The 24,460-nt window shown below is 38.0% G+C and overlaps 2 protein-coding genes across 2 annotated transcripts; both read right to left on the minus strand.

Moving 5' to 3' along the window:
* Window positions 1-480: 480 nt before the first annotated feature.
* On the minus strand, window positions 481-5,031 carry LOC137387396 (tubulin alpha-1C chain-like). Its single transcript, XM_068073809.1, has 5 exons — window positions 4,952-5,031; window positions 2,802-2,831; window positions 2,183-2,405; window positions 1,733-1,930; window positions 481-1,548 (listed from the first exon to the last, which is right to left on the minus strand). The coding sequence occupies exons 1-5, from the start codon at window positions 4,952-4,954 to the stop codon at window positions 617-619; spliced, it is 1,386 nt and encodes a 461-aa protein (XP_067929910.1). The 5' UTR covers window positions 4,955-5,031; the 3' UTR covers window positions 481-616.
* A 6,094-nt stretch (window positions 5,032-11,125) lies between these two features.
* Window positions 11,126-17,088, minus strand: LOC137387402 (mediator of RNA polymerase II transcription subunit 21-like). Its single transcript, XM_068073817.1, has 4 exons — window positions 16,905-17,088; window positions 12,816-12,924; window positions 12,504-12,604; window positions 11,126-11,928 (listed from the first exon to the last, which is right to left on the minus strand). The coding sequence occupies exons 1-4, from the start codon at window positions 16,944-16,946 to the stop codon at window positions 11,746-11,748; spliced, it is 435 nt and encodes a 144-aa protein (XP_067929918.1). The 5' UTR covers window positions 16,947-17,088; the 3' UTR covers window positions 11,126-11,745.
* Between the last annotated feature and the right edge of the window lie 7,372 nt (window positions 17,089-24,460).

Here is a 24,460-nt window from a genome sequence, read left to right on the forward strand (position 1 = left end):
ACTTGCATAAACTCTCATACATGTACTTTTGGAATGAGTAGATGTTACACAGAGCTTCAGTGGTCCGTAACAAACTTTATTCTGTGGACAAGTCATAATACTTTGCTGTTCAAAATGGAACTTTTTGAGCATTTCTTGAAATAAGGAGTAGCTATGCTTCGAAGACATTTGTAGCTTTTTGACTTCTGAGTATGTAATTTTACATCACTTAATAGCTGCAAGTAGGAGGGCAAAACTCCCGTACCAAAAGTTATTTCACATCATTGAAGCATTGTTTAGCAAGAATTGCTTATGGAAGTTTATACAATGATAGAAATTCACTGAATGCATAAATTTTGTATCTACAAATATAGGGAAGTCTAGCATATTGGATTAGCAGAAGTGTTGCTAGGTTACCATCGAAGCTTAGTAACTATTCTTTATATTGGTAAGTTTTCAACGCATCATTGCATGTTTTTTGCAAATAAAAAGACAGTTACATGAATTAACTCACTTCTTACTTGAAGCAAGTTGATCAGTTTTATTTAGCCAGTTACACAATTACTAATAACAACAAGTACTAGTACAACAAAGAAGATCTGAACTGTCAGTCATCCTTCACTGCTTGTAATCATGCTCAATATTCATCATCTTCACCCTCTTCATCATAGTCAGCGGAGTCGACTCCAACCTCCTCATAATCCTTCTCTAAAGCCGCCATATCTTCTCGAGCCTCTGAGAACTCACCTTCTTCCATGCCCTCTCCCACATACCAGTGAACGAAGGCGCGTTTGGCGTACATCAGATCAAATTTATGATCGAGACGGGCCCACGCCTCAGCTATTGCTGTCGTGTTGCTCAGCATACATACCGCTCTTTGTACTTTAGCAAGGTCACCTCCTGGAACAATAGTTGGAGGCTGGTAGTTGATGCCTACCTTGAAGCCAGTTGGACACCAGTCTACAAACTGGATGGTTCTCTTTGTCTTGATAGTAGCGATTGCCGCATTCACATCTTTTGGCACAACGTCTCCACGAAATAGCAGGCAGCAAGCCATGTATTTGCCATGTCGTGGATCACATTTGACCATCTGGCTTTGTGGTTCAAAGCAGGAGTTAGTAATCTCTCCAACAGTAAGTTGTTCATGGAAAGCTTTCTCAGAAGAAATAATTGGTGCATAGGTTGCGAGAGGAAAGTGGATGCGAGGATAAGGAACCAAGTTGGTTTGAAACTCATTCAAATCAACATTGAGTGCACCATCAAACCGCAAAGATGCGGTTATTGATGACACGACCTGGGAGATGAGCCGGTTGAGATTGGCATAGCTAGGACGAGCAATGTCGAGGTTTCTCTGACAAATGTCGTATATGGCCTCATTGTCGACCATGAAGGCGCAATCGGAGTGCTCCAGAGTTGTATGGGTTGTTAGGATAGAGTTGTACGGCTCGACGACGGCTGTAGATATCTGGGGTGCTGGATAGACTGAGAACTCAAGCTTGGCTTTTTTCCCATAGTCTACACTGAGTCGTTCCATCAGTAAAGATGTAAAACCAGAACCGGTGCCACCGCCTGAAAATATCATGCTTCATTTGTATATGAAGTTTAATTTGTCGAGCAAATCCATGCATAACTTGGTAACAATTAAGATTTAAACATACAACATAGAAGTAGATTTTTCATCTATTAATAGTAATAGCGGCATCGGAAGTTACATAGACAGCAAACGATCAACACAGTCTATAGCGCTCCTTACCAAAAGAATGAAATATAAGGAATCCCTGAAGACCATTGCACATGTCAGATAATCGCCGGATCCTGTCTATAACATTATCCACCTGCTCTTTGCCGACTGTGTAGTGACCTCTCGCATAGTTGTTGGCAGCGTCCTCTTTTCCAGTTATCATCTGTTCGGGATGGAAGAGTTGGCGATAGGCACCAGTTCGAATCTCATCTGTAACAAACGCATATACATGGGTGTCTGACATGCGCTGAGCAATTAATTTAACTACCATTAATTTATTAGCAAGAAGTGTAGGTACATTTATTAAGAAAACCACCACCATATACATTCACTTTTGTGGAATAGCACAAGCACTGTGATAGCAGACTTGTGCCATACAAGTACTAGTAAAGTACTAACTTGATTATCGATGGTATCTGTTGTACTAGAAACACTTGTCAAGTTTTATTGACTAGTACGCACCGACAACTGTTGGTTCAAGGTCAACAAAAACTGCTCGAGGTACATGTTTCCCAGCTCCAGTTTCGCTGAAGAAGGTGTTGAAAGAGTCGTCGCACTTGCCAACAGAATCGTCAGAAGGCATCTGACCATCAGGCTGAATACCGTGCTCAAGACAGTAGAGCTCCCAGCACGCATTGCCCATCTGGACACCAGCTTGGCCAACATGGATGCTTATACATTCTCGCTGAAATATACAAGAGCGACCACTAAATCTGTGACGAATGTTTATCGTCTGACTGTATGATTGTAACACATGTCGTCATAGCCAAAGCGCAAGCAAACACATTCAGCCATAGCTTAGCAACACAAGAGTTGATGACGCAGGGACCAAAGCTGACAAAAGACGGTTGCGCTGTGTGATTACATGCACACATGAAAAATGTTCAGAAATCTGTTTTGCCCTTTTGTAATTGTAAATAGCTTCCAGTTGGCACACCCACCATCGCTAGGGAATGACAGCAAAAATCAACATTAACTCAGTTAATATTAACGAAAGAGCAGAAAAAGGATTGAATTGGCTGGATCGAGAAGAGGGAAAATAACAGCATACTGGAGAGCGGAACACTACGGAAAAACAAACCTGTTTTGAATATCCAGTTTGTCCACTAGTCTACAAACCAGTGCTAGCAATGCCATGGATAGTTTACAGCTACATGTAGGGGTTGTTTTGTACGCAGACATATTACAGAAAGGTTCATGATGCCAACACTCCAACTACCAACCAAACCTAGAAACTAACCATCACGTGTCATCACACGTGCATCTACTACAATTAGCTATATGATCACACAAACATAAATTGGTCTCTCAATAAAATTAGTTTTTAGAAATTATTGCTGCACATAAACCCAATTATCTGATAATAAGTTAAGTGGATGCAGCTCAATAAACGAAGAGAGGACAATTGCTGTAGAGTTGAGCAATTAGTAGTCAGTCAAGTGCCAGCCCTCATTAACATGACTAACCCTTTGTGCCATTTACTGTCTGGCGCGACCCTCTAAGTTAATTAGAGAACGCCAGCTGTATAAATTACTGCCTAGAGAGGTTCTGCGCTCCAGCCAGGGGTAATTGTATATGCGCACTTCCTCGAGAGACTCGCCTTAGGGACAGCTGATGCTAAGTGTAGGTAGCTTGTTCTTAAGTAGGTCAGCTGGATGAATCAATCACCATAGTTATATGAGAAGATACGGTCGGTCGCCATGGCAGCTCTTTTATGCGGAGCAATTGTCTGCCTATTTATTCGAGCATTGTTGAGATAAATATCACACCGCTGATAGTTTTACATTTGTTTGAAGACTGAATGACAATTTGTGCTTTATTGTTATTTGACGGGTGATTTACATTCTCATCTCAGGTTGAGGATACCAATGACAGCAAATGTCACAAGTGTCCCATCAAGGAAGCTAATGAAAAGTGAGTCAGCGCATGCCCTGATTGAGAGACTGAGCTGCCAGTTTTAGTTTTCAAAAGGGAAATAGAAACCTTTGTGGTTTGCCTAAAAAAGGTCGACTTCTGCCCAACTGTGTTAACAGTTGAGCAGCAGTGTTAACACTGTTAGCAGTGCTAACAGTGTTAACCGACTAAATAGGAATGTCTAGTGACATAACTAGCCAGCGAAGGGTAGCAATATCATCAAATAATATTAGTACTTCAACTACATACTGTAAGAGCAAAGGATACATTTGACAATAAATAGCTATTATGTTATTTTAGTACAAATTGAACCGCCGTCATTATGGAGCCAAAAAAGAATTCATTTTTTGTAACTGCAAGTTTTAACAGTACGAAACGTTTATTAGAACTGTAGCCTCTACCTCGTAGCCCTCAATATAGTATTTATGTTTTTCATAGATTTGACATCGAAATCATCCAACCAGTCTCAAAATGAATTAAGGTGCTGTGACTGAAAGCTCAATGAATGGCAATGCATGCAGACCTGGCCAAGAGGTTGTGTTACTAATTTCTGACATAGAAATCCTGAAAAGATCAGTTTCATTACATTATAAATTTTCTAACCAAGACGACATTCTTTTCAACGATACACAATGTTTTATACAGACTGCTTAAAAAATAAAAGTAAAATTTTTTAGTAAATACATGTAGCTACTTCAACAGATTTCACGACCAGACCCTCATCTGATGATACATATAGACATTAGTAACACATCTGATGATACATATAGACATTAGTAACGCATCTGATGATACACATAGACATTAGTAACACATCTGATGATACATATAGACATTAGTAACGCATCTGATGATACATATAGACATTAGTAACACATCTGATGATACATATAGACATTAGTAACGCATCTGATGATACACATAGACATTAGTAACACATCTGATGATACATATAGACATTAGTAACGCATCTGATGATACATATAGACATTAGTAACACATCTGATGATACATATAGACATTAGTAACGCATCTGATGATACATATAGACATTAGTAACACATCTGATGATACATATAGACATTAGTAACGCATCTGATGATACATATAGACATTAGTAACACATCTGATGATACATATAGACATTAGTAACACATCTGATGATACATATAGACATTAGTAACGCATCTGATGATACATATAGACATTAGTAACCCATGGATATTTCATGAATCCACATTTTTCTCCTATTCCTATTAAAAGACCAGGAAATTCAGTCAGAAATAAAACTCAGGCAGTCAGTGTAGAACCACTTACCATGATGAGATTGGTGAAGAAGATGGTTGTTATAGTCAACTAGAGTAGCTTGCAGGTAGTCAATGTAGCTTTTTAGGAGCTAGCGAGACGATGGGGTATGCGCTGCTGCGGTGACTCATTCAGCCTTTTATACTAGCTGGTGTGAATTAACCTTTCACCTTCTCTTTCCATGATTGGTTGCCTGGCAATTCTTCTATTGCTATGAAGAATTTCATTGGTTGTCCTATTTGCGAGCTGCCGTCTTGAACAATCCTAATAGCATACATTTGTCAATAAGGTATTGATGCATAAGCATTACAGATGACCTAAATAAGATCTAGCGAGAGAGAGGATAGAGTGAGCTGAGGCTCTTAGGCCATTTTGAGCAAATTGCCCTCAATGTGATGCTTTACTGTCATATTCCCAAAAGGACAAGTTGAGTTGAAGGCGAAAAAATTAGCCGCAATTAAACTCATATTAATAGGGTCACTTCGGACTGGGCTAGTAACAATTTGTAAATTTAGTAACAATTTTTTTGCATCAATCAAAAAAGACAAAATAAATAGTACGTGCCAAGTATGCCCAACATTTAAATAGCTATGTTTTTGGCTGTGAGATTTGCTGCAAAAGATGTAGGCCCTATGTCTCTATTATTCAATTCTCCCGAAACATTTACGAGCTCATCCAGTTTTGCGCCACGGTATAGCACTAATAAGGCCTTACTCTTTTTGCTCTTTTGATAAGTACCCCCCCTCCCCGTTGATAATGTTTATAGCCAGCAGAGATGCTGACTATAAACATGTTGCTGTTAAGATAGTGTAAAGGTAGGCTAGGTGACAGATATCTAGAGACAAAAATGGTTCTCTATATCTCCTTCCTACGTGTTCTAGACGAGCCTACTTCTATGTGACCAGCCAATGGCACTGCAGAATACATGTATATCCATTGATATAGTCGATCTAAAAGCGTCTAAGAGCTTGCTCCGGAATGCTTGCGGGGAGAACAAGTTATTGATGTCTGCTAGAGAGCTATCTATCTCACAATGGATTAACTCATTTCATGAGTCATATTCCTGTTGAAGCTGCCTAATCGACAGGCAGTCAATGACAAACAGACACTAAGACATCCCATATAAGATGCTTGTTGCAAAACAGAAGTTCCGCCTTTCGCTTTTCACTTTATTCCTTGAAGGAAATATTACTGGAGCAGAGCTTCTAAGAAGTAGTGTAATTAACTATGCAAGCTTTGAACTCCACACTCTTATAGAGATTCTTTCAATATTGTGCCCTTTTAAATATTGTGTGAGAAACACAGTTCAAGGCTGAATTTGATAAATAACCATAAACCGATCTAATGAAATATCAAGTAGTAGAAATGCGTTCCGAACAAGTACTAACTGCATTGAGTTAAAAAGCATTTCTCAGCATTAACCTAGTTATGACTTGCATCGCTCCATATTGAGTTCCTGGGTTGTAGTAGCATTACTGTCATCGCATCAGTAAACCTTTAGGAATAAATATGAGGATTTTGCTGACAATTCTGAGCAGGTACTAAAACAGGTTACAGTGGCTCTGTTCTAAACTTTTTGAACAAAGGATATACTGCAAGTTATCTATTTTATCTATAATTTATTATTTAGATGCAAAAAGATTATTATGATGTCGGTTATCTTCAAAGGTAATACTAGACCATAAAGGTGAATACAAAGAAGCCTAAGAAACCGGGCTACCAGGTTATTCCCTTGTCATGGATCGTAAGATAATCACCATGGAGCCAGTGGTCTAACTTAATGCACAGATGTTTTCTACTCTCATATTGATTGACCACCCAGGTCTACCTTATTAGCTTGCTCAAGTCACTTGACTTGACCACCCAGATCTACCTTATTAGCTTGCTCATGTCACTTGACTTGACCACCCAGGTCTACCTTATTAGCTTGCTCATGTCACTTGACTTGACCACCCAGGTCTACCTTATTAGCTTGCTCATGTCACTTGACTTGACCACCCAGGTCTACCTTATTAGCTTGCTCATGTCACTTGACTTGACCACCCAGGTCTACCTTATTAGCTTGCTCATGTCACTCTAAGTGTTTAAGTCACTCAAGTCATGTCAAGGCGCTTAGAGTTTTAGCTCAAAAATATACACTGCTGGCAGTATAAGAAAAGATTATGTAATTTATGCTGATGAGCAATTTTTGTAACAGGAAACTGTAAATGGAAAGGTCAGCCAGCGATGCTGCCAATGAAAAGAGAAGATCCAACAAAAATGAAATAATAACAACTTAGTATGCGCAGCCAGTAGATATACTGTGTATACAGGCTTTATTTGTCAGACAATATCATCTCTTGGAGGTTTTCCATGTGCCAACAATGCAGATATGCGAGTGTTATTACTTCAGGTATAGGATAAGGTGTTATTAGTTTTTATATAGTTGTTCAATTCATGTTCTTAATTAATGTTCACTATGCTCCTTTACTGTTAAAGTATGCAAGCGTCATACACAAGCTCCAACTACTCACAATAGCTAGCAATCCTAAAAAATTTCCGATATATAATCCTACTGTATGGAAGCTGACGGTTGAACTGGATGGTTCTCTTTGTCTTGATAGTAGCGATTGCCACATTTACATCTTTTGGCACCACGTCTCCACGAAATAGAGGCAGCAAGGCATGTATTTGCCATGTCGTGGATCACATTTGACCATCTGGCTTTGTGGTTCAAAGCAGGAGTTAGTAATTTCTTCAACGGTAAGTTGTTTATGGAAAGCTTTCTCAGAAGAAATAATTGGTGCATAGGTTGCAAGAGGAAAGTGGATGCGAGGATAAGGAACCAAGTTGGTTTGAAACTCATTCAGATCAACATTGATTGCACCATCACATCGAGATGAGCCGGTTGAGATTGGCATAGCTAGGGCAAACAATGTCGAGGTCTCTGACAAATGTCGTAGATGGCCTCGTTGTCAACCATGAAGGCCCAATCCGAGTGCTCTAGAGTATTTATAGTAACCATGATATTTGGAATGAAGTTAGACGTAATTAAAATATAAATCCAAGTGATTAACTCGACAAGCTGGAACTGTATGAGGTAGTCTTACAGCTGGTCTGCATAGATATGACTACCCAATAAAATTGAAGAGTGTATTTCATGATGTAGTGACTAGTATAAGCCATTGATTGATGTCCAAATAAGGCGATATTTCAGACCCCATGATAAAAATATCAGTATTGTTTGCCCGTCAGCCATTGTAACCCTTATCCTGCAAATCAAGAATTTAAACACCAACCACTAAATAGTGATTCATAATGACTGCGTTAGAATGTTTGCTAGCTTGAATAACTAGACGTACTGTTGCGCATTGTACATAGGACTAAATAAGGAAACTAAAAGGTTCCAAATATCTAAAATCAAATACATGTATCTACTTATATGGTAGACCCAACTACAATCCTTCAACCAATCAAATTGAATTTACTAACTGTATAGATAGAACTAGTTTTTCCATTGGGGATTTCAATAGCAATGCCTAAAGTCATTGAGCTTCAGTATTAAGAAAGCAGAGGCTACCCACAGAGAATTCCAGTCAGTCATTCTCAATGACTTTCTGATATGAGAAACTCTTTTCCCAGGAGTAAATCCTTTACCTATTGTAACAAATATCATATCCCTCCTGGTGTTTGGCCATTAAAAGGCAGACATTGTGTAGTGTCAAAGGGTTGACTATAGAGCTCAACCATAAGCTTGCCTTTCGCTGACTGTCTACTATCTTTGAAACAAATATTTCTGAAATGCTGCTTTACGCCATTATTAGATAATTATGTTACGTGTAGGTATTGGGTCTGGTTGAGAGGTAAGTACTAAATGTGGCTGAGATGTAAGTATTGAGCGTGGTTGAGATGTCAGTATTTTAAGTGATTGAGATGTAGGTATTGACAGTAGGGGGGTATGTAAGTATAGGTTGTAAAATATATTGACCATTTTGTATCTCAGGCCATTCAGTTAATAGTCATTTCTTGGTACACATTATAAAACCATTACAGTTTTTTAATTCTATATCAGAGGCGATTTAGTCAGGAGCCACTTTTTGTTACTCTGTAGAGCTGACATACATGTAGAATTGTACTTATGTTACTCCGTAGAGCTGACATACATGTAGCAGTTTACTTATGTTACTCTGTACAGCTGACATACATGTAGCAGTTTACTTATGTTACTCTGTGGAGCTGACATACATGTAGCAGTTTACTTATGGTACTCTGTAGAGCTGACATACACGCAGTAGTTTACTTATGTTACTCTGTAGAGCTGACATACACGCAGTAGTTTACTTATGTTACTCTGTAGAGCTGACATACATGTAGCAGTTTACTTATATTACTCTGTAGAGCTGACATACATGTAGCAGTTTACTTATGTTACTCTGTAGAGCTGACATACTTGTAGCAGTTTACTTATGTTACTCTGTATAGCTGACATACACGCAGTAGTTTACTTATGTTACTCTGTACAGCTGACATACATGTAGAATTGTACTTATGTTACTCCGTAGAGCTGACATACATGTAGCAGTTTACTTATGTTACTCTGTACAGCTGACATACATGTAGCAGTTTACTTATGTTACTCTGTGGAGCTGACATACATGTAGCAGTTTACTTATGGTACTCTGTAGAGCTGACATACACGCAGTAGTTTACTTATGTTACTCTGTAGAGCTGACATACACGCAGTAGTTTACTTATGTTACTCTGTAGAGCTGACATACATGTAGCAGTTTACTTATATTACTCTGTAGAGCTGACATACATGTAGCAGTTTACTTATGTTACTCTGTAGAGCTGACATACTTGTAGCAGTTTACTTATGTTACTCTGTATAGCTGACATACACGCAGTAGTTTACTTATGTTACTCTGTAGAGCTGACATACATGTAGCAGTTTACTTATGTTACTCTGTACAGCTGACATACATGTAGCAGTTTACTTATGTTACTCTGTACAGCTGACATACATGTAGCAGTTTACTTATGTTACTCTGTGGAGCTGACATACATGTAGCAGTTTACTTATGGTACTCTGTAGAGCTGACATACACGCAGTAGTTTACTTATGTTACTCTGTAGAGCTGACATACACGCAGTAGTTTACTTATGTTACTCTGTAGAGCTGACATACATGTAGCAGTTTACTTATATTACTCTGTAGAGCTGACATACATGTAGCAGTTTACTTATGTTACTCTGTAGAGCTGACATACTTGTAGCAGTTTACTTATGTTACTCTGTATAGCTGACATACACGCAGTAGTTTACTTATGTTACTCTGTAGAGCTGACATACATGTAGCAGTTTACTTATATTACTCTGTAGAGCTGACATACATGTAGTAGTTTACTTATGCTACTCCGTAGAGCTGACATACATGTAACAATTTACTTATGCATCTCCGGACATTTGGTTACCAGCCATTTCTCGGCCCGCATTGTTTGTAGGCTAGCATTGTTATCTGTTTGCGGTGTCTTCTGTATTGCATATTAAAACATGTATTGCATCATATATATATGTATAACTTTTCATTGGCTTTGATAATCATTAAAAAATCATTTTCAAGTGTTTTTCACATAGATATAGTGAACTGAAGAATTCTTGGGTTTATTATATATATGGTTTTTCATTTAATGTTAAAACGAAAACAAAAATATATCAAGAAAGTATTGGATGAAAGTATTTTATGAAAGTATTACATTCAAATATTAATTGAAAATTCATATCAATCATAACAGAGAGGCCTCAAACTAACACAAACTACAAGAGGAGATAACTCTCCACTATCAAAAAATTGCAAAAGTTAATTGGCCCATCTCTTGTATAGCAAGACATCGACAACTAACCACAGCGCTTCTTCCGTCCCCAGGAGATTTGAAATGTTTGAACTCAATTCAGCATAGAAACTCTAAAGGATAACGATTCTGATAAGAAAGGGAGACAATCATGCTGAGCATATAGAGCCATAATAAATGTTGGAGATCGGATGCGAGATGGATGTGTGAGAAATGAACTGATTGAGCAAACACTGCTTTATAAGTATAATGCTCACTCTGGGCACAAATCCATCCAAGCTGCTCTGTATTTGCATCTATTATAACACTCATCAGTCCTTCTATAGCTCACCAGGGTTACTGATACTGTATTGTCATAGTGGCATGAATGAGCATACAATTTGGTCAGAATATACATGTTTAGAAAAATACTTCTGAAGCAAGCAGTATTTTTTCAGAATCCTACAACTATGAAGATCTCAAATTTTTAAATGATAAACCAAGAATGATACATAAGTCGAAAAAGGTTTTCTGGTATCAAGTGCATATATTAGTGAAAATCAAAGCAACTCCTCTTGAACTGAGATAACACAGCGGTAAAGTACAGCATAGATCACATGGTGCAACAAACTTTAATATATCCATGAAGATATGCATCAAGATGAAGATCAAGAAATATTTAAAAGTTAGTTTGTGATAATATTCCTTCCCAAGCTTTCCATCATCAGCAAAATCTTTTTAACTGCAATCCATCACATCATCTATAGTAATAGTTGTTTTCATGCATCGCATGTCATGAAATAATCAAGTAAAAAGAAGACAACTCCTTATGTTGATACAATGCTACTGTCAGTGATACAAATGATGTAGCATATAACCGGTAGACGCTGCTAAATCTTCCTTTTTCAGTAATAACAAGCGCCTGAAATAAGTGCTGTCAGACCTGTACTAGCGTATGCAACAGATAAACTGCTGCCAGTTCAAACTAAGTCAGCATCAAGAAGGAGGCTGGTCATCAGTTTCCTGATTTTCCAGAGCCTGCAGCGTGAGTTGAGCTTGTGCAATGTCACTGAGAGCCTTCTGTATCTGCTCGAGCTGTTCCTCGCCGGCCTTCACAACCTTCTCCAAGTTGCGGGCTGCCTGATCGTTTTCTACTTCGAGTCTTTGCAAGGCACTCATCTACAGAACATTTGGTTTCCATACTACTAAAGGAACATCAAAACACACAAACAGCTAGTGAGAACAAAGGTGATCTGTGAAGGTCGATCTTCCATATGGTGATAAACTCAATCCCTGAGAAACAGTTTTTCCAACCTGAGTGAACTGGTAACAAGTTGATGAGATCAGAAGCGCCACTCGATTCAATAAGTTTTACCAAAACATTCGCCCATTGATCATAAGCATACCTATTACTGTCTATGATAGCTGCCTTTTATGAAACAACTAAACAGGAAGTTCATTAGTGAGCATTATTTCTATCATCAATCGTGTTCATGTTGCTAGTCTCGTTCACTATGAAACTTTGCCACAAGATTATTTGGTTTAATTGATCCAGTTTATTATGAAAATTCATAAAATTTTACCTGAGCAAAAAGTGACACTTCCATGCTGCTTACACATCTAGAAACATTGTGTTACCCTCACCGCTGCACATAAACATTGTGTTACACTCACCGCTGCACATAAACATTAAACAGTTCATGCAGTTAGACCGCAGCTTTTAAGAATGAATTATCAATGTATTAGTTAACAACCTGTAGTTCCATTGATGACTCCTCATTCGGAAGGTGGTCAACCAGGTAGTCGATATCCTTGGCTGTACGAGAAATCAGTTTAGCAAACAGAAGTGCAAAGTCTACAAGTATACGTAGCTATGTCAAGGCTCAACGCATAACAGCAATGAAAATTTGAAAAACTAACAAACACACATGTATTAAAAACTTGAGGTGTGCATTATGAGCACTGCAATCATAGAAAATAGAAATGCTTAAAAGAAAATTCCATAGAGTAAAATGGCAACAATGACCAAGTTTCGAGTCGACTGAGAAGGCCTACGGAAAACGAACCTTCTTGAGGAGCGGTGGGCGAGGCAGACACTTTATCCATTTCCTGAAATGAGCTGGGTAAAGCCGTCTGCTGTAGAAAGCCTATGCTATTCGTGAAATGTTCAGCCATCTGAGTAAAAAGAGAACACAACTACAGTTATTGTGCGTATACAGCTCACCTCCAAAGCTAAGATTTTTCTAAAGAACTAGTCCATTACATCAAGGCTGTAGAGAAGAACACATATTACAAAATATTGTTAAGTTGTAACGAAAAACAGATTTAATCTTTATAAATAGTAAATGACTACATGTTGTGACATGTTAGGTAGACCAGGCTGATCTAATGTAGCTCTCTCCACCATCAGTGACAAAACAGTTTTACAAACTTCTCGCCCTCTAGAAACATGAAGTTGATTTTTTGACTGCGCCCATGTTTGTTACCAATCTTATGTAAATAAGTATTATATTTGCAATGATTTTACGCCATGTGAATAAACCAGTAGATTGTTTGAATACTTTCAAAGTAGTAGTCTGGAAATGAGAAAAGTGGTTTACAGTAAAGCTATGACCTGCTGAATGAGCTGCTATTGCCCAAGCAAATAACAGGTCATTTGGCTAAGGCTAAATGACAAAATTAACCTTAAGGCAGCAGGCATCAACTAAAATTAGAACTGTTTAATCGGATATATTGAACCGAAACTGAGAGTTAAATAAGTGTATGACAACTCTACGTAGAAGGTGCTACGTTGCCATTTTAGACGCGATCCCTGAACATCTCGCTTTCAAACCTTACAAAATCAAAACACAAACTCATTCTATTTAAACATATATCCAGTAGTTGTTTGTGATCAGTATGACTATCAGGTTAGGTGTTTTATGTGGCAATCACACATCCCCAAAAAATACTATGACAGTATATTCTCCAACTAGCTTATACAACTTGAAATACAACAAAGATTTCACATTGGTAGATAGCCATCACCGGTGTATTATAACAGACTGTACAGCAGTCCCTCGGCCATGATCAGTTATATTATAACAGACTGTACAGCAGTCCCTCGGCCATGATCAGTTATATTATAACAGACTGTACAGCATTCCCTCAGCCATGATCAGTTATATTATAACAGACTGTACAGAAGTCCCTCGACCATGATCAGTTTTATTATAACAGACTGTACAGCAGTCCCTCGGCCATGATCAGTTATATTATAACAGACTGTACAACAGTCCCTCGGCCATGATCAGTTTTATTATAACAGACTGTACAGCAGTCCCTCGGCCATGATCAGTTTTATTATAACAGACTGTACAGAAGTCCCTCGGCCATGATCAGTTATATTATAACAGACTGTACAGCAGTCCCTCGGCCATGATCAGTTATATTATAACAGACTGTACAGCAGTCCCTCGGCCATGATCAGTTATATTATAACAGACTGTACAGCAGTCCCTCGGCCATGATCAGTTATATTATAACAGACTGTACAGCAGTCCCTCGGCCATGATAAGTTATATTATAACAGACTGTACAGCAGTCCCTCGGCCATGATCAGTTATATTATAACAGACTGTACAGCAGTCCCTCAGCCATGATCAGTTATATTATAACAGACTGTACAGAAGTCCCTCGGCCATGATCAGTTTTATTATAACAGACTGTACAGCAGTCCCTCGGCCATGATCAGTTATATTATAACAGACTGTACAGCAGTCCCTCGGCCATGATCAGTTATATTATAACAGACTGTAAAGCAGTCCCTCGGCCATGATCAGTTATATTATAACAGACTGTACAGCAGTCCCTCAGCCATGATCAGTTATATTATAACAGACTGTACAGAAGTCCCTCGGCCATGATCAGTTTTATTATAACAGACTGTACAGCAGTCCCTCGGCCATGATCAGTTATATTATAACAGACTGTACAGCAGTCCCTCGGCCATGATCAGTTTTATTATAACAGACTGTACAGCAGTCCCTCAGCCATGATCAGTTATATTATAACAGACTGTACAGCAGTCCCTCGGCCATGATCAGTTATATTATAACAGACTGTACAGCAGTCCCTCGGCCATGATCAGTTAAAGGTGGTAACCTAAAGGGCTAAAACACAAAAATCACAAATAGAATTAAATGAACAACATTCTTGACAAGCCCACTCAAAAACCTTTGAGTGGGCTTGTTCAGACTTGAAACCTTCCTTCATATTTTGCTCTTTCACAGTCCTACATACATAATTTGTATGTAGGACATATTATGATTTATTATTATTATTGTTGTTATTTCTTACAACAAAATATTTTTACAATAAGATATTTGCATAATTATTTGGTAAAATCCTGCACAGTGAACATATAAAATACCAAGCACATTTTACAATTTAAATTGATTTTTGGTATATCGATTAGTTTATTCTGGCCCTACTCCCCATGTAACTCACCAAAAGTAGTAAAGGAAAGTTCTCTTAGCTAAACACATTATTCGCTAATATTAAGCATGCTAAACAATTATCACATTTATAGATGGTGAATCAAACAAATCTAGACAGTTACTTCGTGTGTAAGACCATTAAAGCATAATAAAAAGCTGCTCCTACATGTGTAGTAAAATTATGAAAAAGACTTTCCACTTCTAAAGCGAAGGGACAACTCCTTATTCGATGTTGGTGGCACAGAGAAGGGCCGAGGAGAGGATGGGAGCACAAGCTAAAACTATACTAGCCAATCAATCTGGGCTTGTGTACCCAACCAGAGGATTCAAATTATGACATGAATCAATGGCTAACAGAGAGGCACTTGCTGGAATCAATACAGACCAGAATACGCCTGCTAAAAGAATTATAAGACACCCGCTACCCTAAAATTAAAAGTAAAAAATCCTCTGAAAATAAAGAAGGAATACTCGTCGATTTTTTGTTTGGTTATTAACTCTAATCCCGTCTAAATTAAAGTATTACAAACATATAGGCAAATTTTTATTTTGCATATTTACCAGTAAATAACGTTTGTTCTTTAAAAAAAATAACTGCCATTTTGATCTGGAAGCTTCAACTACTCGTAACCACCATACGTTGAGTTTGTTTCTGCTCACTTATATAAACAGTTGTTTTTGCGTTTGAGAGTCAGTCGGAATTGAGTTGGTATGGTGAGACATAATATGATACCATAATAAATTTATTTAAGTATAGCACAACACATCTTCTTTAGTAACTTACACAGCTTGAATCAAAGGGTTGTACTGGTATATACACAGTCTGCTATCGGCTGTGATATAGTTTGATTTATCAGCTCTTGTTAGAGTTGCATTGATATATACAGTCTGCTATCGGCAGTGATATATATAGAGTCAGTATGAACAGCTCTTCCACTGGTAGTGTCAAAATGTGATTATTTATCAGAGGTGTCTCGGCTACTAGAATCAAATGTCAGTTCCTGCTTTGCCTGGTACAGGGTTGCCCTGATTTTACTTCACTTGTAAGATATTGTGTTTGACTACGCTTGCATATAACCAATGATATACAGCCCCCCATACAGCCCCCCATACACAGCCCCATGGGGGCTGTATATCATTGATATAACCTACTTTATATGGTAACCAACATGACATTTTACTGTCTGTATGAAAAGAAAACAAGGAAAGTGACGAAAATAAGAAAAAGGAAAAATAAAGAGGACAGAGCAGAGAGAGTATTATCAACCTTGAGCTAAACACGACTTTTATTCAGTAAAAACAATTCCAGTTTAATAATAGTCTAATAAGTATGTGAGGTAATGAGCGGCACAACATCCCCAATCCCATTGCATGACCATCATAAACCAACGTTGAGATAAGGTAGAATCGAATTTTTGAATGCAGCAACATAAATATATCGGAAGTCTCTTACAATTGTCTATTTGAAGGGACACACAATAATTATCTACAACAATTAGGCAAACATTCTACAGCAGCAAAATACCGTAAAAAGGTCGATACAATATTTTCAACAACAAATGTGGCCTTGCTAAGTAATAACACTATCGCCGTTCGAAACATTCCGCATAGCCTACATTTCCAGAGTGTTTGAAGCCTTTGCAAGTGGATTAGTTCAAGTCGTTTAGTTGGACATACCTGGTTAACTGCATCTTGTAACTGAGTGAGACGGTCAGCCATACCAGTATCCAAAACTTGTAAAAATATCGTTTTCTAGTCGATCGAATGATAGATCAAACTGTCTATCAATAATTATCGCAGTAAAGAACTCAAAATGTAAATCAATGAGACTGATTCACAGCTTGGTGCAGATTATGGCAAGTTAACCACTTGTCTACGTGATAATTCGCCTAAGGATAGTCGGCCCGGTCAGAAAACAAGAATCCTAGAAGTACTTGACGTTTCGATAGATGCTGGACTAAAGCAAGAGCCGACAACTACTAACGAATTCTCACAAACTTACAACATTTGTAATTTACGTACACATGCATGAAATTTAGAAAGGATATAAATTATACTAAATTAAACATAGCAGAATTCTTAAAAAGTGGCTTGCACCTGCCTGAAAGGTTATTGGTGAAGTAAAAATTGTTTAAACGAATTATCAGCTTAATACCGCAAATAAGCACACTTTGGCAGCATTGTCCAAGCATTAACCAGAAGACTGTTGTACCGCAGAAATGCGGTTTAAATCTCATCAGCAGTCCAAATGTCACGCCAGATGAAACCAACAAGTAACTACGATGCTAACACTGTCCACTTCCAAACATTGTTATTGCATCACCCGAGTAGTGCATGCTATTCTGTTATACAAGAACAAACTACACAATCTATGCCAATACATATATATAATGCAGGTCTGTTGCTGCGCTTGAATAAAGACTTAATAAGACACTGATGCACTTACACTAGCATTAAAAAGTGATGTGGACTAGTACAAAAAATAAACCATATATCGTTAATTATTCCTTTTTGGATGTGTAATCATTCTATATTCAGTATATAACAGGACTAGCCATTATATAATCATGTGTTGAGTGTGGGACCTGTTTTCATTATGTAACTAGCCATCCATTTTACGTTCTTGTTGAACTTGTTAAAGCCCGCAATAGGATATAAATACTTTTGCATGTATGGGCATATTTTATCTTGTACACAATACAAGACATACTACAACCTTTGCTGGATCTTTCTACAAGCATCAACTGTGAGATTATTGTTTGAGTTGAGATACTGTGATAGTGGCGACCTATGGAGTGCATTTATTTACATTAATCTAGAGCACACATTAGACTGTCGGCCTAAACATGGCTGAGGCAAAACCTGAATAAAGCATGCAACTAGAATGGCTGTGAGCTAAAACCCAGCTACAAAAGCACTACTGTTAGAAAATACATACCAAAAGAAAACAACTCTTAAACAATACATAGTAAGTTGAAAGCAACTCCATTGCTAGTTAACAGTCCGTGTATAATGTCACATCCTCCCCGTTTAGTAATTAATAAATATAGGGGCTATCTGGTTTGTCAGCAGGATTACGAACAGTAAGATCAGAATGTGTCGTGTAATATCCTTTAGCAGAAGCGGTTGAAAGTGAAGTAGGGTGTCAACTAAGCTCACCATCTATAATTGCTGCCGACTGGTTAGTAAGGTTGTCTGATGGAATTTCACTGCTAGTGTTGTCATTAACCTCTTTTGAAGATGGTAGCCTTAAAAGGTGCTGTCTAGTTCGGCAGTACGCATTGCCTTGTGCATCCTCAACCTGATAGGAAGAGTCTGTTGTTCTAGAGCAGTTGACTCTAGCTAGCTTTCCATAACCTTTGTTAACTTCCACAGGCACTAAATCTCCTGGTTTCAATAAGCTGAGAGGTTTGGTATGCTGAGGTGCTAGCATTGCAGTCTTGCAGCAAGATTCTGATAGTTTGTGCTGATTTTGTTCACCGTCTACAGACTGAGGTCTAAGCAATGACTCAGCTGCAGGAACGAGTGTCCTTGTTCGTCTATTTGGGTTCCGCTGAGCTAGAGAGCCTAACTCTGGTCTTGGTGTGTTTCGTAGATTTAACAAAGCCAGATATATATCTCCACCCTCTTTTTCTGTTTTTTGAATCAATCTCTTAGCAGTTTGAACTCCCCTTTCAGCAAGACCATTTGATGCTACATGCTTCGGTGAACTTGTTATATGCTGAATATCCCAGGCTTGGGTAAAAATCCTGAACTCTTAGCATAAAAACTGTGAACCATTGTCAGATATAAGTTGGACAGAAATGCCAAACCGAGCAAAGTGAGCTTTGAGCTTTCCAATGACCATCTTTGTCGTTGTTGTTGTAAGAAGGTCAGCCTCTATCCAGCCTGAGAATGAGTCTGTGGTCAGAAGGTAAGTTTGTTGGCATGCTTGACGAGATCTGTTGCAACCACTGCAAATGGTCTAGCTGATATAGGGTAGTTGTTCGCAGGCACTTTAGGCTGGTAATTTCATATTTGCTGACATATGTCATAATTTCCAACAAGCTGTTTAATGTCTAGGGTATGTTTATGTTGGGCCAGTACATTATGTATCTGACCCATCTCCTGGTTCCTTTGAATCCAATGTGACCGTGGTGCGGAATACTTATGTACTGCTGTCTTAGTTTCTCTAAAACTATGATACGCTGACCTCTGTACAAAACACCATTCTGTGATCCACTTTCATCTCTGAATGAAACGTAACATTTGAGTTCTGCTGCCAGAGAAGAGTCATTCCTTGGTCACCCTGTGTGGCACAGTTCCATGAGTTTGGTGATTATAGGATCACTTGATGATATGCGCTGCAGTTCTTCCATTCGTGTTTCGACTATAGATACAGAATATACAACCATGGCATCATCAAACTCCATCTCAGATACTTTTGCCTCACATAGATAGGCTCTTGACAGAGTGTCAGCAATGACAAGATCTTTGCCCTTCTTGTACTTCAAACACACTTTGTATGGCTGACGCCGTTAGCCAACAATGCTGTGATGCTGTTGTGACGCTCTAACAGCATTCCCTGAAGTCGAGCTGGGGCCGCGCTCAAAGGCTTCTTGGCTATGGAGACCAATAGCTGATGGTCAGTTTCTACCAGCACGTTTGGGTTTCCCAGAATGTTGTCACAAAACCTGGAGCAGGCAAATACTACTGCTAACATTTCTTTTTCAATCTGTGAGTAGTGTGTTTCTGTGTCTGTCATCGTCCTGCTAGCAAAGCACAATACTTTGCCATGTTGAAGACATTCTGCTTCAATTCTCAACTTTGAAGTATCACATGTGAGTGTCACTGGTTTTTTCACATCGAAATACATCAAAGCGGTGGTGTTAGCTATCTTGTCTTTGACAGTCTAGTAGGCCTTGCTCTGCGAGTCTTCTCATACTCATTTCACATATTTCTTAAGAAGTAGGTTCAGAGGAGCTGCAATTTTGCTAGGACCTGCTATAAACTTTGCTAGGTACTTAGTCATACCGAGAAATCGAAGAAGCTCTGTTTTTTCCCCTGAAGCCTTCATGTTTGTGATTGCTTTAACTTTTGCAGGGTCTGGTCTAAGGCCCTTGTCTGTGAAAACATGGCTTATGTACAGCACTTCAGACTTCTTATACACACATTTGCGAGCCAAAAGCTTTTGATCAATCTCTTGTAGCCTTCTCAGTACTCTGTGGAGATTTGCATCATGATCCGACTCAGTTTTGCCTGCTATAAGTATATCATCCATGATGACATGACATGGGCAGCCTTCCAAAAGTTGTTCTATGGCTCGCTGATAAACTTCACTGGCACTACAGATGCCCATGGACATTTTGAGATATCTGAACCTGCCAAATGAAGGGCCAAATGTGGTTAGATAGGACGACTTCTCTTCAAGTGGTATGTGGTAGAGTTCCTCACAGGCATCTACTACAGTGAAGTAGTTTGATTCAGGAATCTGTGATGCTATCTGCTCAATTGTCTTGAGTGGGTGGTGTAGACATTTGATTGCCCTGTTTAAGTCTCCAGGATCAATACATATCCTAAGATCATCAGTGTTCTTTTTGGTTGTCACTACCAGAGCTGACACACAGTCTGTAGGTTCAGTGACTGGTGCAATAATCTTGCATTTCACCATTTTGTCTAAGGTTTTTTGAGCTTGGGCTTCAATGCTATTGGCACAGACCAAACTGGTCTTATTACTGGTTCAACGTCTTTGTCCACAGTAATCGTATATTTCACTGGTAGTGTGCTCGACTAACAGACTACTGTAATGTTCTATTATACTACTTGGTAGACTTGGATTCATCTTGCTGCCAGCTACTTCGTAAACATCCTCGGACAATGACACATATCCTAATCTAACACTATCACTAAAGCCTAACAAAGTCTTATGACATTTGCTAGCTACTTGAAAACATACAGTATAATGCTCACAGCCTTTGAGTAAAACTAGATCTAAAGACCCTACTGACCTAATTTCACTACCACTGAATCCTCCCAACTGAATGCTTTGTGCCTTGTTAATGTCATTTGGAGCAGATTACCTCATTGCTGTCTCTTCAGATATGACATTTACTTTAGCACCAGTGTCAATTTTTAGCGATAGACTTTTGGTCTCGTTCTCAGATATGCACGCATCAACCTTCACATGTGCACTTTTGCGTTTGTCATAATAAACAGTTTCGATAAGAAAACTATCATCCTCTGTTTGATTGTCTGTCTCTACTTCATTGACTTTGCTGGTTGATGATCTGCATACGATGGCAAAATGATTGAACTTGTTGCATTTGTTGCACCTTTGACTTTTGGCTGGACATGCATCCTCATTCTTATGATTTTGTCCACATCTTTCATATTTTGGTGCAGATGTCATAAGTGGTTGCATCATGTTCATGGGCTTTGACTTAGTGCAAAAAGCATCCACTGAAGTGTTTGTTGAGCTAGCCTGAAAAGCATTTAGGTCACTCTCAGCTGCTTCATGTATTTGACACATCTGGATACTTCTAGCTAAAGTAAGATCTGATGTTTTTAAGAATTGCTTTTGCAGTGAATTGTCATTGATTCCTGCAACTATGCGGTCTCTTAAGAGTTCATCCGTCAGTTCAACATAAGAACACTGCTTTACTTTACTTTGCAGATCACTGTAGAACTGACTGAATGGTTCATTAGAATTTTGTGAGCTTGCGTTGAACTTGTGTCTTTCAAGTATCACATTGGTGATTGGATTGCATAACTCTTTAAACTTGTATTTCAAAGTGTCTACTTAATACTTTGTTAGTGGATTAGTTCTTTCAGGCAAATATGTGAACAATCTGGCGTTCTCTATTGCCTCAGACCCTGCTAGATTCAGTAAGATCATTGCTTTAGATCTTTCAGTGTTCCCTGAGAAGCCAGCCTCAATGTATATATCAAATCCATTTTCAAAAACTCTCCAGTTTTCTGCAGTGTTGCCTTTAAATAAAAGAGGAGCTGGTCTTCTAAGACCACTTTCCATTCTCCCTCTCATGAGTTCAGCCACCTGACACCATGTAAGACTATTGTTTGAGTTGAGATACTGTGATAGTGGCGATATGGAGTGTATTTATTCACATTAATCCAGAGCACACATTAAACTGTCAACCCAAACATGGCTGACGCAAAACCTGAATAAAGCATGCAACTAGAATGGCTGTGAGCTAAAACCCAGCTACAAAAGCACTACTGTTAGAAAATACATACCAAGAGAAAACAACTCTTAAACAATACATAGTAAGTTAAAAGCAACTCCATTGCTAGTTAACAGTCCTTGTATAATGTCACATCAACTAGCTAGAAACCATCCTCATTGTACCAGTGTCACAGAGCATCAGCAAACACCATCACCGATAAATGAATAAGTTGGAAATCTCCTAAATTGCATCAGCATCACAGTGCACCAGCAAGCATCATCGTAAATGAGTGACTAGGTTGGCAACCTACTAAATTGTCTTGCTGGTCCATTGAGTGGTCGCAATGGACTAGCAGCCTAGCAGGACACTTGTATCCATAGAGTAATCTCCCCCCTAGAGTGATAATTGTGCATTCAACAACACGAGCGTTTCCGGTGCCAACAAGGAGCGTTTAGGCCACGCCCCTTTTTGTGTGCTAGTCAATCGTAGTAATTGACAGAATGATAACATCAGCCATGAGAATGATCATGAATTTTCACAGTTAAGATAGTAATTATTGCTCATATTAAAGAAATGATGATTATAGTTTATTACTCTAATATATGCTTATTATTTAAAGCAATTCAATACCTACATGCCTAGCAAAGGCACTGAATAGATAAATAAATGTCCACTAACTAGTGGACGTCTTTGCTTCAAGCTAGTCTATGTATTTGACTGATATGTATTGAAATCTAATATTACATGCAAGGGCTGTTTGTGGACTGTGGGTCAATGAATCACTATATCACCATACAATGTAAATACTTTCAGTTGATGGCAGTCGACTAGCTTCCCATTACACTAATGTAATACAACCCCAGTATGACTATCTATCTTATCTATGAGTAACTGATTGCATTAACTCATTTACTTAACACTATCTATTCAGTGCCTTTGCAAGTCATGCAGGTATCAGGGATTACGTGTATGTCACAATTTCCATTTCCATAAAATTTCCATAATTTATTTCCATATTAATTCCATTTCCATAACATTTCCTTACTTCATTTTTATATTATTTCCATTTCCATAACATTTCCATAATTAATTTCCATATTATTTCCATTTCATAAAATTTCCATAATTTATTTCCATATTAATTCTATTTCCATAACATTTCCTTACTTCATTTCTATATTATTTCCATTTCCATAACAGTTCCATAATTTATTTCCATATTATTTCCATTTCATAAAATTTCCATAATTCATTTCCATATTAATTCCATTTCCATAACATTACCATAATTCATTTCCATATTATTTCTATTTACATAATATTTCCCTTCTTCTTTTCAATAGTGTTTCTATATCATTTCCATAATTCATTTCCATTTCTATAACATCTCCCTACTTCAATTCTATATTATTTCCATTTCCATAACATGTCCATATTATTTCCATTTCAATAACATTTCCATATTATTTCCATTTCAATAACATTTCCTTATTTCTAAAATAAAATTTCCATATTCATTTCCCTAAAATTATGGAAATATTTATGTTTATGGAAACAATGATATACAGGGGGCTGTATATCATTGGCTGTATATCATTGCTGTATGGGGCTGTGGGGGGCTGTATATCATTGGTGGAAATGGATATGAAAAAGTAAATATTTCCATAATATGTTTAGTGATCCTGGTAGGAATTGAATTGCTTTAAATAATAAGCATATATTAGAGTAATAAACTATAATCATCATTTCTTTAATATGAGCATTAATTACTATCTTAATTGGAAATTCATGATCCTTGTTTAACCCTTCTCATGGCTGATGTTATTGATCTAGTCAATCACTACGACTGACTAGCACAAAAAAGAGGCATGGCTTAAACCATTGAACTTAAAACCCCTTTTTTAGTTTAAGTTTAAAGGGTTTTAAGTTCAATGGCTTAAACGCTTCTTGTTGGCACTGGAAACGCTCGTGTAGTTATCCCTCTAGGGGGAGATAACTCTATGCTTGTATCTCACTAGCCATTTCCATTTGTCAGGACCCAGAGGATGTGGTATTTTTCCTTCAAAATGC

The sequence above is a fragment of the Watersipora subatra genome, chromosome 2 (assembly GCF_963576615.1).
Source record: "Watersipora subatra chromosome 2, tzWatSuba1.1, whole genome shotgun sequence".
NCBI lineage: Eukaryota > Metazoa > Bryozoa > Gymnolaemata > Cheilostomatida > Watersiporidae > Watersipora > Watersipora subatra.